Source organism: Lynx rufus, unplaced genomic scaffold, assembly GCF_022079265.1.
Source record: "Lynx rufus isolate CCGP_SWC_20201006 ecotype Redwood Valley unplaced genomic scaffold, mLynRuf1.p SCAF_2, whole genome shotgun sequence".
NCBI classification, from domain to species: domain Eukaryota; kingdom Metazoa; phylum Chordata; class Mammalia; order Carnivora; family Felidae; genus Lynx; species Lynx rufus.
The window spans coordinates 149904826-149923511 of record NW_025814834.1 but is presented as its reverse complement, the minus strand read 5'-3'; the positions used below and the strand labels follow the sequence as shown (position 1 = coordinate 149923511).

The window sequence follows — 18686 nt, the reverse complement described above, 5'->3', positions numbered from 1 at the left end:
TAAAGACATCATTATAGCACATACTGTGTAAATACATTATGCTTTATTTCAAAAAGGCATTTTAGATAATATAAGGCATGCAGGTAGATTCTGGAAAATAACTTGCCATTAAAAATAGAAAATTTTGAAAAACAAAAATTTTAGTTTACTTTTTAATTTTTCTTAGACTAACTTTGATTTTAATGTGTAGGACACTACGTAAGATATCACGGTAATTATTTTTATTCCCTTAATGATTTAAAGTGACTAACAAAACTCCTTAATGGTTCAGAAGTACAGTGGTATATTCTCGATATGATAAGCTTATTTTCTTCTTTTCAGATATATACATTTTTTACTCCAGATAGTTTTTGCATCATATTATCTCAGCCTTGAAATTAATATGAATTTTGTTTCCTCTTCATATTTTTTATCATGATTTCTTAGGTCTATAGACTTCATATATAAATTATACTATAGAGTATATTCTAACACACCAGACATGCTAGGAGCCAGAAAGTATAGAAAAGAATGATGTAAAACTACTATAAGAGTGTTTTCTGTTGCCATTAACAGTGAATGTATCTGTTAAACAAATGAACTTCTTTTTAGGTTAAACTGTCATTATATTCAAAGCTCCTACACAAGTGTGAAACTGATAACTATTTTATATATTTCATCCTACTTGTATGCAAGCACGCTTACAAAATGATGAAAATGCTTACTTACTCGTATACCTTTAGGACCTGGATTACCTTCTGGTCCAGCTACACCCTAGTGTGAACAAAAGACATCATCATCATACTACAGTATTTTGAAAGCATTGTTGATAAATAAAATGAAATGGGTACATAAAGAGGTATCATTTTTCACAAGTATAAAATTCAGAACTAGGTATACTTAGTGAAGACTATATATGTTCAAGAAGTTTTAGCATTTCAGAACCAAAAGAGGCACTATATATATATATATATATAAATTATTATTAATTATAATATAATTATAATATATTAATATATATATGTATGTATGTTTTTAGACAGCCAAACAAGGTAGATTAACACACATTATAAGATATAAAAAATAAATTTTAATTAAATTATTTCTCATTGGAAAATTGTCTTCTTTTAAAACACTTCTAGTTAAAATATCTAAAATATATTCCCATAATTTAAAAAAATACATTTTAACCTCAGATCAATGTCCATATGCTTGAGCATTTATATTTTATGTTTCAGATAACATAAATCATCACTTCGTGGTAAGACTGTAATATACAATACCTTCCATGTATTTTTAAAGGCCCAAAATGTGGAATTTTGTTAACTACAGATTACTTTTTGGCATTTCCATTTCCCTTATTCTTGAGAATAAAAAAGATATTATAACTATAGTTTTTTAGTATGCTAAATGAATAATCAATTTCAAGAGTAAGCCTTCATGAAAACCTATGAAAGAAAATTTATTCTGTTAGTAGTCTACAAGAAATAAAGTTATAAATTAGAGGGAAATAATATGAAATAATTACAATGAATTTTCAAAACCATATACAAAGACTTGAATTCATTTCAGATAAAAGTGTTTGGTAATGGTTTATATAGCACTATCAAACTGTCTCAAGTTTTTATAACTCTGCTATTAAAAAATAATACTTGTTATCCAATCTTAACTCTTACCATTACTTCATTTTAGTCAGTGGCACTATTGTAAAATCAGCCACAGGATTGTTTTAAAATCTTATTAGACCCTTGGGCATTTTAATTTTGAAGGTTCCACTGTATCACATCATACATGTTTAAAAACTCTACTCCAATTTTACACATAACTTTCTACAGTAAACTTCTGGAGGATTTTTATAATTTTGATTTTGAATTATTTTGCCATGAGTAATTCATTATTTAATAAAAGTAAACCAATTATTATTTGAACACTAACTCTGAAAATCAGAAAGTGCAATGCGTTAATACAAAGGAACATAAAAGGAAAAGTATAAATATAGTTACCTCACCTGCCTGCCAGGGTAACCACGTGAACCAATATTACCAGTGAATCCTGGAATTCCCTGAAATAAAAAACAAAATAAATAAAACAATACAACAAAACCAAAAGAAGCCCAAGGAAACAAATTTGGCACAATTATAATATTCAAGTTCAGAAAGAATTTTTTTCACCACAGAAGGACCAAGGATCCTACACATTGTTTATCTGACTGAAATCACCTACTTGAAATTAAAATGAGCCAAAATGACTAAATAAATGTAAATAAAACTGTTAGATTAGGGCTCTAAATGAGACATTGATTATTAATGATAAATCCAGGATGGAAAATTCCAGCACTACATAAATAAGACACTTATTCTAGAAAGAGTTGGTACATTAATTTCTTTCTTTTATTTTTTTAATAAATGTTTATTTATTTGAGAGAGCACAAGCAAGGGAGGGTAAAGAGAGGGGGACAGAGAACTGAAGCAGGCTCTGCACTGACAACAGTGAGCCTGATGTGGGGCTTGAATTCATGAACCGTGAGAACATGACCTGACCCAAAGTAGATGCTCAACCAACTGAACCACCCAGATGCCCCAAGAGTTGGTACACTTCTTAATAACCAGTGTCTTTTTATATTGTCTCGTGTCTCAATCATTTTCTTACCTCAACAACTTGCATGTTAAGCATGATGTCCTTAATGTCTGAGCATGAGCCCCAGAAGACTAAAAGGGGCAGTGAACTTCAGAACCAACCTCTTCTTCCTTCCTAAAATAAACTTTTTTTTTATAGCAAGTCTGATTAAGAAATGGATATTGAGTGGTAATTACCTCAATCATGATATATCTCTATCTAAAAATTCAAACAGTAACACTGGAATAGTAAATTCATTTAAATTTTTCTTTTTTGTTTTAGAGAGAGAGAGACAGCATGTGCAAGCAGGGGAAAGGGGCAGAGAGAGAGAGATAGACAGAGAATCTTAAGCAGGCTCCATGCTCAGTGCAGAGCCAACACAGGGTTCAATCCCATGAACCTGATATCATGATCTAAGCTGAAACCAAGAGTCGGATGCTCAACTGATTGAGTCACCCAGGCACCCAAGTAAACTCATTTTTTATTTATTTTTTTTAAATTATGTATTTGAATTCAAGATAGTTGAAATACCGTGTGGTATTGGTTTCAGGAGTGTAACCCAGTGATTCATCATTTACATATAACACCCAGTGCTCATCCCAACAAATGCCCTCCTTAATGCCCAACACCCATTATGGTTTGCCTCCCTCTCCGATTTTATCTTATTCTTCCTTCCTTTATCCTATATTCATTTGTTTTGTTTCTTAAATTCCACATATGAGTTAAATCATATGATGTTTGTCTTCCTCTGACTGACTTATTTCACTTGCTTAGCATAACACACTCCAGTTCCATCTATGTTGTTGCAAATGGCAAGATTTCACTCTTTTTTGACCACTGAGTAATATTTTATTGTGTGTGTGTGTGTGTGTGTGTGTGTGTGTGTGTATGAATCTGGATGCAAAAATTCTCAACAAGATAATAGAAAATCAAATTCAACAGTACATGAAAAGAATTATTCACCATGATCAAGTGAGATTTATTCCTGGGCTGGAGGGCTAGTTTAATATTTATAAATCAATCAGTGTGATATACCTCATTAATAAAAGAAAGGATAAGAACCATATAATCCTTTCAATAGATGCAGAAAAAGCACTTGACAAAATACACCATTCTTTCTTGATAAAAACCCTAAAGAAAGTAGGGGTAGAAGGAACATACCTCAACACCATAAAAGGCATATATGAAAGGCCCACAGCTAATATCATCCTCAATGGGAAAAAACTGAGACTATCCCCCTAAGGTCAGGAACACGACAGGGATGTCCACTCTCACCACTGTTGTTCAACATAGTTCTAGAAGTCCTAGCCTCAGCAATCAGACAGCAGAAAGATATAAAACTTTTACTTTTTGCAGATGACATGATACTCTATGCGGAAAACCTGAAACACTCCACCAAAAAAACTGCTAGAACTGATATGTGAATTTAGCAAAGTCACAGGATATAAAATCAACATACAGAAATCGGTTGCATTTCTACACACCAATACCGAAGCAGCAGAAAAATAAATCAAGGATTTGATCCCATTTACAATTGCACCAAAAATTGGAAGATACCTAGGAATAAACCAAACCAGAGGTAATAGATCTGTATGCTGAAAATTATAGAAAGCTTATGAAAGAAATTGAAGGTGACGCAAAGAAATGGAAAAACATTCTATTCTCATGGATTGAAAGAACAAATATTATTAAAATGTCTATAATACCCAAAGCAACCTACACATTCAATGCAATCCCTATCCAAATAATACCAGCAATCCCTAACAAAATAACACCATAATACTACCCAAAGCAATCTACACATTCAATGCAATCCCTATCCAAATAACACACTAACAAACAAACCTAGTAAATTCATTTTAAAATGACAACTTTGTATTTTTTATTTTCAAACAAGGTTTGCTGAAGGCAGGCTGATATATAGAGAATCAAAGGCATAAGAAAGGAAGCTTCTACAGGCCTAGACCATCAAGAGAGAAGAAATATCTCCATTTGTTTTTACTTCATTGATACACTATTTATTCATTCACTCATTAGTTTATTCAGAGTCTAGATCTGTTAAATAATTCTTGAGCCAAGGAAATGCCAGAAGCATACATGTTGAACTGCCTTTACCTAACCTCAAATGGTGACAGCAAAGGTAAATTTCATGGATTACTTATTTATTATGTAAAATTCATTTCCTTCTTATTGTTTGTAAAACAGATAAAAGACACTAGCCCTTTGTCCCTCTGCTCCGAAGCACACAGAAGAGTATTACCTCCAGTTTAAGTAGAAAAATACTATAAAACGCTCCCAAATTTGGAAAATCTATAGAAAGAGAAGACCAAGGAAAAGACAAATGGAGGATCATAGGTAAAGTTTTTGCCCTCCCATTCTATTAGATATGAAGGCTTCTTATATGTCTTTATCTCCCCTTTCCTCAGAATCTCTCTCAATTTTGTTCTCATTTTTCTCCCTCCTTTCCTCTTCCTCCAACAATTACTATTTATTAAGCACTTTTTATGTGTCAATCACTATGCCAAGCACTTTACATATATCCTACATCTATGAGATAGATGCTATTTTCTCCATCCTCCATTTGGCATAAGATACAGAGAAGTTATGAAAATTGCCCAAGATGCCACAGTGAGTAAGCAGCAGAGCCTGGATATGAACTGAGACAATCTGACAAAAGTTGTGTCATGCACACACACATACATACACATATCATACATACACATATGTATGTACATGTACATATAGACATTCATCCATATACATATATATATATATATATATATATATATACACACACACACACGGCAATGGACAATTTAACAGAAAGTGAGTGAACAAGTGGATTTCTGAGAATTGCAGAATAAAATTCTTTTTTTTTTTTTTTTAGTGTTTGTTTATTTTTGAGAGAGACAGAGACAGAATGCAAGTGGGTTAGGGGCAGAGAGAGAGGGAGACACAGAATCTGAAGCAGGCTCCAGGGTCTGAGCTGTCAGCACAGAGCCTGATGCGGGGCTCAAACTCACCAGCCGTGAGATCATGACCTGAGCCGAAGTTAGACGCTCAACCGACTGAGCCGCCCAGGTGCCCCTCTTTTTTTTTGTTTGTTTGTTTTTTTTGAATCCTTATTTATTTTTGAGAGGGAGAGAGAGGCAGTAGAGCATGAATGGGGGAGAAGCAGAGAGAGAGGAGACACAGAATCCGAAGCAGGCTCCAGGCTCTAAGCTATCAGCACAGAGCCTGATGCGGGGCTCGAACTCACCAGCTGTGAGATCATGACCTGAGCTGAAGTCTGACACTTAACCGGATAGGCCACCCAGGTGCCCCTGCAGAATAAAATTCTTATCTACATTTGGAGAGATTTGGCCTATGAATTTCCAAAACCATATTTACATACTAAATATTACCTTCCTACAATATATATAATATTATATTCCTATAATAACACTCATTTAGCACCTATCTTATGCCAGGCACAATTTCAAGTATTTTATATGTAATATCTTATTTAATCTGCCTAGACCCTAGAAAGTAGGTACCACTATTTATTTTACAGATTAAAAAATGAAACATAGAGCATTTGTCACCAGTGGAAAGTCACTCAGACAATAAGTGGGAAGCCAAGATTTGAGTCAGCAAGTCTAATTCCAGAGACCACCATCCCAGGCTGCTTTCCTGGTATAGTGCTAAAGTGCACATAACTTCCAATATTACTCTAAGGAAATTCTAATTTAATTAGGAAATTAAATCTCTAATTATGAGATTTGCTCCAGTCTATTTACAACAGCTTCCTTTATCCCTCATCCAATTCTAAAATACACAGGCCTATATCCAGACATTCACAAAACCTTCTATTTGGTTATGCCAATAGAAAGAAGTGAAACAGATTTAAAAGACTGCTTTTATTCTGTAGGTCACTGTCTGGCTAAAACCAACCATCATCCCTTTCATTCCTCTCCTAGCCAAATTAGGTAAATTGAGCTCTCTATTAAAAAGCAATCTGTTTTAAGACATAAAGGAAATCTGACTTTGAATGGATTTTCATAGCGGGTATTAAGGCAACATGTAGAGATTTAAGACATTCCAGCTGCAAAGAGAAATACACAAAAGAGTTCTGCTGGATGCCTAAATTCTGCTATCCTGGAATAGCAGTAAACAAAGTAAACAAGTAAGCCTTCAGCATAATCCTACATGGCATAAACATGTCTAAGCCAACCACACCCTAAAATCACTGTGACAACCACAGAAGCTCAAAAGAAATTCAAAACAAACACTACAACTCAATTCACTATGCACTTAAACGTGTTAAAAACAAAATGTGGCCCACTTAAATCTATAGATTGAATGGAGCAGTTTAGACACAAAGTTGTATCTTTAGACCCTGCAGAAATAAGGAATAGGAAACCTGCCCCAATCCTACTTCTAACTTCAAGCATTAAAAGCAAACACTCTGAGACTATCAGACTTCATTGAGAATCCCAGCACTGCTACCAAGTAGAATTAGTAAAGTAGAATAATAATTTCGGGATTACAGGATTATTGTGTAAAGAAGACAGAACAATGTGTAGAAATATATTTAAAAGTGGGTAAACTGCAATAATTCTTAGTGTTGGTGTGTATTAAATTACTTAACATGTGGAAATATTCAATAAATAATTATAGTACTAGAAGTTGTAGTTAATAGTAGGTACAGTTTAGTAGCTAATAAAGATTCAATAAATGGCAGTTCCTATTACTAGAGCTTGCACAGATGATACAATTATTTTCCAAATGTTTGTCCACCGATTTGTAGATATTTATAAATTTTCCAGAAGTAAACATCTCCTACCAAATTAGTTATGATCCTCTTAATTTCTACAGTGTTTTCACAGTTAAAATGCAAAAGGGTTTTAATTGTATTTCACAGTTAACACCAATTTTGCCCTTTTTTCTGGAAATAAATAGAATGAAAAGCAATAACTGATTCCAAAATACGATTGCCAACCTTTAAAATTGATTTTAGATGCTTCTAAAACACATACCTCCCTCAAAACAATAACAAATATACTAAGAACTAGGTTATAGAGCTATGAGGTTATATAGGTTATACAGCTGTGAGAACACCCGTTAGTACTGGCGGGTCAATTTTTTACTTACTTGTGAAATAATTAGGTTTTCTTCATTAGAATTCATACATTTGTGCCAAAGCAGTTTTCTAGAGATTTTTTTTTTCTCCCTGGGGACTAATCCCTCCTGCCTTTCTGACTTTTTCTGCATAAAAGTTTTCCAGCCCTTGTTTGATTCAAGAAACTGAGATTACACCTATTACAGGTACATGCATCACTTGTTATATTTAGTAATTAGTAATTTTGAAAAATTGTGCCTCAGGGACTGAACAGAGTGTACTGTAGGGGACACTCTCTGCTGAATCTCCAGTAATGGTGTCCCTCACCTTAGTTAGTTTCTAATTAGTTTTCATTGCTTTATTCATACTGACCTAGTACACATTGTGTTGAAAACAAAAGAAATGGCTTCATTTTTCTCCCTATGATATATATTATTTTCTGGTGGGGAAGACAAAGAATTATATGATTAAAAACTACAAGGCTCCCAAACTATTTTGGCTTTCAAATATGTGTGTAATGGACAATAGCATATGTGCTATTCTAATTTGGATTTTTATTAAAATTTATTTACATTCCTTCATGCAAGGGTCAGGAAACTAACAGCTATGGACAGGCTTTTGCAAATAGGCAAGCCCCTGAAATTGTATAAAAAATCAAATGTGTGAAAGAAAATATAAAAACCAAAAAATACAAATTAATCAGTTGTGTGTATGCACATGTGCAGGTACATGCATATGCATGAATATGTGTGTTTTCTGGGGAAAGAGCTCATAGCACTTATGACATTCTCAGAGGGGCTTTTGAACCTCAAAAGTTTAAGAACTAGTTGCTCAGTTGGCTAAGTATCCAACTTCGGCTCAGGTCATGACCTCATGGTTCAAGGGTTCACTGTGCAGAGCCTGCTTGGGATTCTCTCTCTCTCCCTCTCTCTCTGCCCCTTCTCCACTTGTGCTTTCTCTCTCTCAAAATAAACAAACTTAAAAAATTTTTATTCATTTATTTATTAAAAAAATTTTTTATTAGTTTTCTTTATTTTTGAGAGGCAGAGAGAGAGAGAGAGAGAGAGAGAGACAGAGCACGAGTGGGGGAGGGGTAGGAAGAGAGGGAGACAGAATCCGAAGCAGGCTCCATGCTCTGAGCTGTCAGCACAGAGCCTGATGCGGGGCCCCAACTCATGGACCATGAGATCATGACCTGAGCTGAAGTCAGATGCCCAACCCACTGAGCCACCCAGGTGCCCCTTAAAAAATGTTTTTTTTTAAAGTTTAAGAACTGCTGTCCTGGAATATGTTAAGCAGATAGTTAAAGTCAATCAGGGGTTTGGGAAAAATAAAAACAAAACTATAACGTGATTAATTGAAAAAGTTTGTCCACTAAAAATTGAAAATAATTGAGAAGAAAATCTTAAATAAGTGGGGAAAAAGAATCTCTCAAGGAGTCCCGAATGTGTGTCTTTTTTTTACTGTAGAAGATATAAGTTTTACGAAGTACTTACTGGTTCACCTCGGAGACCTGGGAGCCCCGGATGGCCTTTGAGACCCTGCAATGGTAAAGGTGAAGACATGTTATGAACAGTAAATTCGTACAAGCAAAAAAACTAAACAAAGGTGCCAAGTTGGTTCCCCCCCCCCAATTTGGTTTTCTCATAAATGAATGTTAATTCTTACTAATTTATTACTTACTAATCTTCAATTTGAGCGTTATTTGAATTCTTTGTTACTATCAACTGAAATGGTAGCATGGTATTGAAAAAAGAATACAGAACAGCATCTTTTATATAAAGCTGGTATCCAGCAATGGATCTGCTAAATCTTACTGATGCTTTTTAACAGTTGGTTTTAGTTTATTAATGCTGAAGCAAAATGCTCTCAGACAAAATCTATTTGTAATTATTGAAAAACTGGACCATATCCAGGCAGTTTCTCTAATCCAAATCATTGTAATCACACTCCATGAATGAGCTAAGACAAATCAAAGAGGCCACTCACAGGTCCTATGACAAAAGGGGCTTTATTGAGCTAAAAAATCAGTAACAAAAAAATTTTCCATATACTATAACCAAAATCAAGTATTTAATCTCCATTATTAATACCCAAAGATATAAAATAGATAATATCCTTTTTCTTCTAGAAAGATCTGTGAGCAAAATAAGGCTAAAAGAAGGGACAGGAAGAAAGAAACATTCTCATCGATATGCACAAACCTTAATTATAGATCAGCAAGATAGATCAACCAAAGAAATTAAATATTTCATAAATCATGGCATTATTAAAGTTACTCATTTACCTACAGCATCTAATATACCCAATCTTTTAGCTCAAGTTTGCTCTGAGTTTACATTTTTTTAAGATAAAGATCAGCCTAATTACAAAATATGAGATATATTGTTCTCAGTCGTCCAAATGTCACCTGAGATTCCACAAATAAAAATATCGTCAAAGCTAAGTCACTTTTTTTTGAGAGAGAAAGTTGGGGCAGAAGATGAAGAGAGAGAGAGATAGAGAGAAAGAGATAGAGAATCCCAAGTAGGTTCCATGCTCAGCGCAGAGCCCAATACAGGACTTGATCCCACAACCCTGGGATCATGACCTGAGCTGAAATCAAGAGTCAGAGGATCAACTAACTGAGCCACCCAGGTGCTCCTCTTCACTTTTTATAATAGGACCTAAGAAATGTCCTCAGCAGTAACAAGGTGCTGGTGATTCCCTAAGATGAGACAGCAGCTCTAAGAAGGTGGGAGCTAAGCAGCTCCTGAGAAAGTGTCAGGAAGGTGAGTAACAAGAAGCCAAGGTAAGAGGCACATAGGTAGAGAAACCTCTGCCATAGGCTTATCTCTTTTACTTTTTTTAAAAAAGTGTTTATTTATTTTTATTTCTGTGAATGCTTGAGTCTAACTACATGCTTCCCTTTCTTTGGCTACCACCTGTTTTTCTGGCCAGAGATTCCTTCCTCCCCTAGCCCATGATGAAAAAAGCATAAGTTCTTTAATTTACATTTCCTGAAGCAGTTTATAACAGTGAACTAGGCATGTTAAACATGGTATCTTCTGTATGTACAATTTCCTTTGAAGGGATTGTTTCTCATCCAGAGACTCTAATAAAGGGGCAGCAACAGTCATGATCTTTTCTTCATGAACTCACTCCTGCTCATCTCAGCCACAGGAAACAACACTTGATCTAAAGGAGGCCAATACAAAGTCTGGCCAGAAGGCGATGAAGTCACTCGGAATAAAGAGTTTTGCCTAACTAGGAACAAGCTGGGTCAGTCAAATTCTTTTTTTAATTAAATGAAACTATTTTTTAAAAAGGAAAGAAAGAAAAATTCAGGTACTAAGCAGTAGGGGGCTGAAGCGGGAAAGATTCACAAAAGTTAAGGGGAATTGAGATGTCACAAGAAAGCCAAAGTATAAACACAGAATTTAGAATAAGCAGAAACTATGTTAAGAAAGTTGTTCTCAGAGATAACACAAAAGGGCAGATGTGGGAAGAACAGAGAGTAGCAGTACTAGAAAAGTACAGTAAAAGATCCACGGACTAAGGCAGCTACGCCACTCAGAGCTGCTTTGAATCAGTGCTTGTCTCCATAAGACCAAGTTACATTACAGCACCTATTTTTAGATTCCGTGGGTCCCTGTTTACCTTAATACTACAGGGAGGACTGAAAGAATTTTCTCTTCCTTGAGATAGCCTAACTCTCCATTCTTTGCAACCAGAAGATCCCGAGTTAAACAAAATGTTCTGGTTGTCTTTTCACTGGTAACAATAATAAAGAACAGACCAAGCAGGCTGAGTTCTAGTTCCAGTTTTGCCACTAACTAGCTACATCATGAGCTTTGAAGTCTATATTTGTAAAAATGATGGTAGTGAGTAAAATTATTTAAAATTTCCTTTTATTGCTAGCATTCTGTGATTACTTGGATCTGTAAGAAAGCCACTGCTTTTTTTTTTTTTTTTTAAATTTAGCTTCATTGAATGAAAAACAAAGGCATATTTATTAGTTAATTTGGCCATCCAGGCATAGGAAGAATTTAAGTAAGACTGATGTATATATCAGAGAAAAAGCAGATTCAACCATAAGATCTAAATCAAAGGTGAGGACTCTGAGATATGTAAATGGAAAAGAATGGGTCAGGTCGGAGGCTTTTATAGTCTAGTAAAAGATAATTGTAAATCAGATTTGAGTGGAGGAATGAGAGACAGTGGAGAGCTCCTTATAGAGTTTAAACTGAAGTTCCTTATCTATTGTGTTCAGTGTGGTATCCCCAGTGTCTAGAATAGTGCCTGGCTCATAGGAAGTGCTCATTAATTACTCAATGAAGGGACTTGGATGGATGAATGAATGAATTGATGGAAAGACGTGAATGGATTTGAGAGTAACCTGAGTACAAATTAGATTCTAAGTATCTAATATTACATCTCAATTCTCTTAATATTAAAACAAATTGTATGGGGCGCCTGGGTGGCGCAGTCGGTTAAGCGTCCGACTTCAGCCAGGTCACGATCTCGCGGTCCGTGAGTTCGAGCCCCGCGTTGGGCTCTGGGCTGATGGCTCAGAGCCTGGAGCCTGTTTCCGATTCTGTGTCTCCTTCTCTCTCTGCCCCTCCCCCGTTCATGCTCTGTCTCTCTCTGTCCCCCCAAAAATAAATAAACGTTGAAAAAAAAAAAAAAAACAAATTGTAGAAAGGCCTCCTTCTATTCCCTATATTGGTGACTATATTCCTTACTTATATTCTACTTAAACACTAGTCTGTAAAGTTTTAAAAAGCAAAGGGAATAAATTCCTGGGAAAAATGCCTACATTTAAATTTTGACATAGCTCCAATCTAGGGACCTAACATTTTATTTTAAAAAATAGCTTATAGTATACTCTTTTGAAAATATTATTTGAGTCACTGTTTTCTAACTCACATAGGAAGAATAACAAAAAAGCCCAGTAAATAACAACATACAATTTTTCTTGGATGAATATATTGAAAAAAAAATGTGAACACAGTCCTTAAGGAATGCCAATAGGAAAATTTACAAACTCTGTTTTAAAATAGATTAAAGACCCATTATAATAAATCATAGAATTGTCTAAATATTTGTTGTGATAGAAGCTGCCTTACCAAGAATTACAATAACAAATGGGACTTAGGATCTAATTTTAACAGAGACTTTCATGTTAATACTTATTTTAACAAAAATTTGACCCCTAACAAATATGTTGTCAATAGGTAACCACACATGACCAAAGAGAGAGAGGGAGGGAGGGAGGGAGAAAGAGAGAAAGAGAGATAGGGGGAGGGGGAAGATACAATTAAAGAATTAAAATCATAAATATTGAGATGGGAAAGAAAGAAATTTCAAGTAGATACTGAACTTTGCCCAAGTAATTAAAATTTTGGATGCATATATAAAATGTTTATCCATAAGAAAGTTGGTGGTACCACTTATATACAGGCCATCCTCACTGGACATATGGTACTACAGGCCCATAAAACTGACCATCCATGCTGAAACCATGCAAAGCAATATTAATAATGGGAAAAATTACAAATGTTCTGTGACTTTTAAAAATATTTGTCAAAATGTTAAAAATTCTGACAGTTAAAATTGTGTAGGGAAATGAAAAAATGTTCAACTAATATTTGGTGCAACATAATTTAAAAGATTAAAAACATTGAGAACTAAAGTATTTCTTTGAAAAAAATTTATAAAGAGTAGTTTGAATGGTGCTTGCCTTCTTGTATAAATTACCATACTGAGCAAGCATATTTTCTGTGCTTTGGCAAATTATCACACTCTTTTCTAACTCTGGATCAACTTTGAACATTTTATCCTTAGTACTTTCAATGCCATGAAATAGTTCCAAAAGTTCTTCTAATGTGAAGGGTGTTTTGCTGGTGTTACTCTTCTGGGACATCTCTCTCCTATTCATCACAACCCTTTCCTCATTTATGTCCAAAAGTTAACCTTCCCTGTGTTCCTCTGGCTGCATTATCTAGGGTCTCTCAACTGGGAGCAGGGTCCTAGGGTCAGCTATTTTTTCTGTAATTCCATTTATGTTCAGTTCTAATTTTAAGTCCTGTGTTATCATGATTCCTTTATTTTTTTGTACTTTCATCTTTGCTGGTCAGTTACCTCTTTTGATTATCCATTTGTATAACATATCACATAGGTTTATCACTGAGAGACAAGGAAGCAACACACTACATACTTTGCTGTCTGCATGAACTGAATAACAGATGCACAGTGAACAATCACCAACTGACTGGATGAAATGATGTGACTGGTCATTGATCTTGATGCATAGCTGTTATTTACGTAGTTTTTGTAGTTTATGTTGTTTTGTAGACTGAAGAGACTATAGCAGAGTTTGTACTTTATGCAATTAATCGCAGTTAATAATTGTGGTTAATAACTGTGGTAACTGAAGTTTGAACCATGTTGTTGGGAGACTGGTGCTATTTTCATTAAACATAGTAACTGAAATTTGTGTATATTTGAACCATCCAAAGTGAGGAATGTCTGTATATATATATATATATTAAGAAAAACTCTCAATGACCTTATGATAAAATCTCCATGTTGTCAACTTTATATATTATTAGTGGTCTCCTTTTAACAGTCCTTTTCCCTCACTAGATGGAAAAGACACATATTCACTCAGATAAGGACTTTTCTCCTAAGGCATAAGACCACTTCTGTATTGTCACCTTACCTTTCTATCTGGGGCCTCCTTCTATAGACTTTAGGTTTCAGAAAGGTAGAAGCATTCCTCTCCAGAGCCCACAGAAGTGCCAAAGAAACTGGAGAGTAGATGATTTGCCTTTGGCACTCCCCTTCTTAAAACCCATCAGGTAGTTCTCTATTACATGATAAATTAATAGACGTGAGTGATACGTGATGTAAGTTCCTTTATAAGTTTGCCCCTGAATAGCCCTCAAGCCTTATCTCCTGACATCTCCTGTCTCACACTTCATAACCCAGGAACAAGGAACTGCTCTTTGCCTGCGAGCCTCTGTTTCTGCCATCTCCTCTGTGTAGCTAGCATACATGTCCACTAACTACCATATCCTCAGCATAACAGCTGCTCATCCTCAAGATGCAGGTCAGATGTTGCCTCCTTCCCCATTCCCTAAACACTCTCCCACTGCCCTCAACTACATCCTACAATAACCTTTTCATATCTTCATTATTGCCCTTGTCATAGCATAATACACTTTTGTAATTTACTTTAGTGTGTTTCCTTTCTTTAGACCATAAGCTACTGGAAGACAGGGACTATACCTTATTTACATAATACTGGTTTTCTGAATGAACTGCAGGGCAAAAGGATGTGACTAAAATAAATGTAGCATTTGAGAGAGTTACTGACAGATTTTATCTCTGGAAGGAAGCTGCTCTTTTGTTTGAAGCAACCTCCCTGGATCTTTTTCTTCTGTCTAGTCTCGGGAAGTTAAGGTGAAGGTGGGATGACCATGTATATAATCGTGTGAAAGGCAACACCACTGAGAGATCAGTAAACAGGTTAAATAGTTCTACTCAGCCTACCTAAAATGGGATGAAATCCTGATAAGAGGCCTCAGGGAAATAAGACAGGAAGAGACACTGATTTGGGAAGCAGAGAAGCAGAGAAGAAAGATGACCACTAGGACTGGGTGAAAGGGCACAATCAATGAAACGTAAAAGCAGCAACCTTCAGTCACTCACTAATAATACGTGCTGGACACTAGGCTGAGATACTACATAAGGACTCCTAAGTCACTCATATATTTCCCTTTAGCCACTGCTACTTCAGTGTTGTTTGAAGGCAGTAGTAAATTTCATTTTTCTGTAATGTAAGAGCATTGGTTTACAGATTAGGTAGTTGCAAGTTTCTAATGAAACTTGTCAATCACTACAGGAGTCATAGTGACAATGCCTTGAGGGATACAAACAAAGGCCTATATTCATGTTTTGGCCAAAATAACCAGAGAAAAGCATGGCAAAATTGAGAAATAGTGATAATATGACCATAAAAAAATATGAAATCAATAGCTATGAGAATGGCAGCACTTCTTGGGGCAAGGCAATAAATAAGAATAAGAAGAGAATAAGAAGTTTAATTTTTTTTAAAACACAAATAAATTGAAGGAGGATCCCAGATAACTGGAGAGCTTGAGGGGACTCACATTACAGGATTAAACACCACACAAACCTCTCTATTCTACCCGCTTCCCCTTCTTCTTGGAACATACCTCCCTCACGCACACAACACACTTGTGCCAACCTTTGTCCCAACCTCCTCACAATACTGACCCACTAACCTCCTTTAATCAGTACCCGGTTTCTACTGTGGCCCCGTCAACCCTAGTAATAGTCCTTCTCAACTAGTTCTCAGAGAAAAAGAATATGATAAACTAATTTTCAGAATGGTGTTATATGACAGATAACAGCTTTTTCTGAGAACACAGATTTTTTTTTTTTAATTTCTGGAAACCGAAATACTTTTAGCCAAATGAACTCATCCTTAATGTTAAAACGTCAATCACAAGAGCCAGACTGAGGAAAATATCTTTGGACACAGGGAAGTTTCCAAGTCCCGCAAATTACACCACTCTGGTAACCAGTGGCTTGCCTGTGGGGGAGTTGGGTACTGCACTGCCTTGGTCCCAGTGTCCCCTACCATTAGTGGGAACGGAGGATTGCAGAGAAAGGAGATGGCAAGAGTGGAGACAGCACAGACCCTATGCACAGCCTTTGTATTAGACGTCCAGTACAATACTTGGACTGGGAACCAACCCAAAGCACAATGTAGCTTTGCTGAGTTTTACAAGGAGAGTGGGCAAGGGAGAAAATAATCTATAGAGTCAACTGTGGAGCAGCAGAACTCTCCTTATTTCTCTCTCCAGGCACAGATTTTTTATGCCAATCCTGATTTTTTATTGTCATTCTCATGGACATTCAGCATTATTGTAGCTCCTTAGTACTGTCCTTGCTTTAAATAGATTATGAAAAGCTGTCAAGTTTTTGAGTGACTAATAAATCACAATGCATTCCACTTGATGCTTCACTTCTTTTTTCCTTTCCAACTTTATAAAGATACTTACTGTGTTCCTCATATGTAATGGAAAACTTTTTAAGTAATTGAAATAATTCCATCAAAACACAATTAAGAATTTGCACTGATTTACAATTATCACTAAAAAACCATAGTAATTAGTATTTTTGATATTCAGAAAAATACTGTCAAACACTGTTCATAAAAATCCGTATTAAAATGTGTGCTCATATTTCACCATTGCTGTGAGCTATATGCCTTTATGCTAAGATGTGCTTAACTGCTCCCATCTGGTTCATCCTCTTGATCCTACAAAAAGTGTTCCAATTGAAATCACTGTCAATGTTCTTACAATTTTAAATAGCAGACTTCCAACATTAATATAGCAACTGATTGCTATATTAAAAAACAATTTTAAATCCATCTGGAGTCCAAGCTCAGAATTATGACTCTTGTCTTCCATCCAACACAGCATACACTCTGGATCCAACTTATCTGCCTTTTGGCACAAATTTAGACACTGAGTGGGAAGTAAAAACATACTTTAGTTCCTAGGAAAATAAAAATTACATGAAGGTGGCTAAGTTGAGGCAATGTAACCAGTCAATTTGGGGAAACACATTGCTTGTTAAGATGTTGATACCGGTTAAAAAAAAAATTGGGAGGAGAGAGATAAAAAATGAAAAAGAAAGAAGCAAACTAAAAAATCTACTGAAAGGTGGAAAAAGACAGCAATGCTGCTAATTTATTCACTTTGTTATTTCTCTCAATATTACTTATGTTCAGAATGTTTTTAATAGCAACCTTCTGTTTATTAATCTCAACAGTTTTCATGAGCTGTTGAGTGTTCTCAACACAACTTTCTTGCAGCCATTTTCAAAATTACTTGAGTACGACTTATATTAGAAGAATTTTAATATTTCCAGATACTTTCAGAGAAAAGGAATAATGAAGTCATTATTATCTGTCATCCAAAACTATATCTGTTCCCTTGGCTTTCATGAAAAGCAAAATTTTACTTCCTCTTGTACACATGCCAGGGACAGTCAGCAGTACTGAAATACACATCCTACAAATAACTGATTTAACAAACGAATTAATTAATGGAGAAGCAGTATTTGAAGCTATTAAGAGCAGTCATGTGTCAAACAGGCCTGGATTTGAGTCCTAACTCAGCCAATTAATAGTAGTGTGGTCTTGGGTAAGTGATTTAACCCTTTTATACTTCAATTAACTTATTTATGACATAGTGAACATACTGTCTGGCTTAATGAGTTGTTTTTGTTTGTTGGTTTGCTTACTTTGGAGAGAGAGCTCAGGAGAGGGGCAGAGGGAGAAAGAGAGAGAATCTTAAGCAGGCTTCATGCTCAGTGCAGAGACTGACGTGGGGCTCCATCTCATGACCGTGAGATCATAACCTGAGCCAAAATCACGAGTCAGATGCTTAACCAACTGGCCACACAGGCACCCCTCAATGAGTTGTTTTTAAAATGAAAAGAAATAGGGCTCAGCAGAGTGACTGGGATATGGCGCATAATATATCAGTAGTAATAGTTATAATGATACTTTATAAAATAGTTTAAAGATAAAAGGATGTAATAAACTTTATGTTAAACAAAACCCAAATACTTTGTTCATCTCTTATGATATGCAAAGAATAGTTAAAAGCACAGTTGATCCTGTAGCAGTAAGTTTTATCTCTCCATCCTGCCATAATTCTGAGTGACCAGGAAAAATTCTCTTAACCTCTCTGGGCTTACCTTAGATTTCTCACTTACAAAGTGAATAATTTAAGTTCTTACCTGGACCTTAAGAATTCACCTAGCACTAACATCATGGGTAGAATTGCAAGGATGAAAGAAACAGGAGTCCCAGGTTAGAGCTAACACGAGCTACTTTTCTAGGTTGTCCTAGCATGGATCCAGTTTGCAAGGAAGTAACCTAGAGTGACCTAGGTGGTTCAAA

At 35.4% G+C, this 18686-nt stretch overlaps 1 protein-coding gene across 1 annotated transcript in view; it reads right to left on the bottom strand.

The window, feature by feature from the left end:
* Positions 1–18686, bottom strand: part of COL24A1 (collagen type XXIV alpha 1 chain) — a 413841-nt gene that overhangs the window by 329094 nt on the left and 66061 nt on the right. The window contains exons 8-10 of the mRNA XM_047085469.1: positions 9193–9237; positions 1988–2041; positions 709–753 (exon numbers count right to left, since the gene is read on the bottom strand). Coding sequence (XP_046941425.1) covers positions 709–753; positions 1988–2041; positions 9193–9237 — 144 coding nt within the window. The remainder of the gene's footprint in view (positions 1–708; positions 754–1987; positions 2042–9192; positions 9238–18686) is intronic.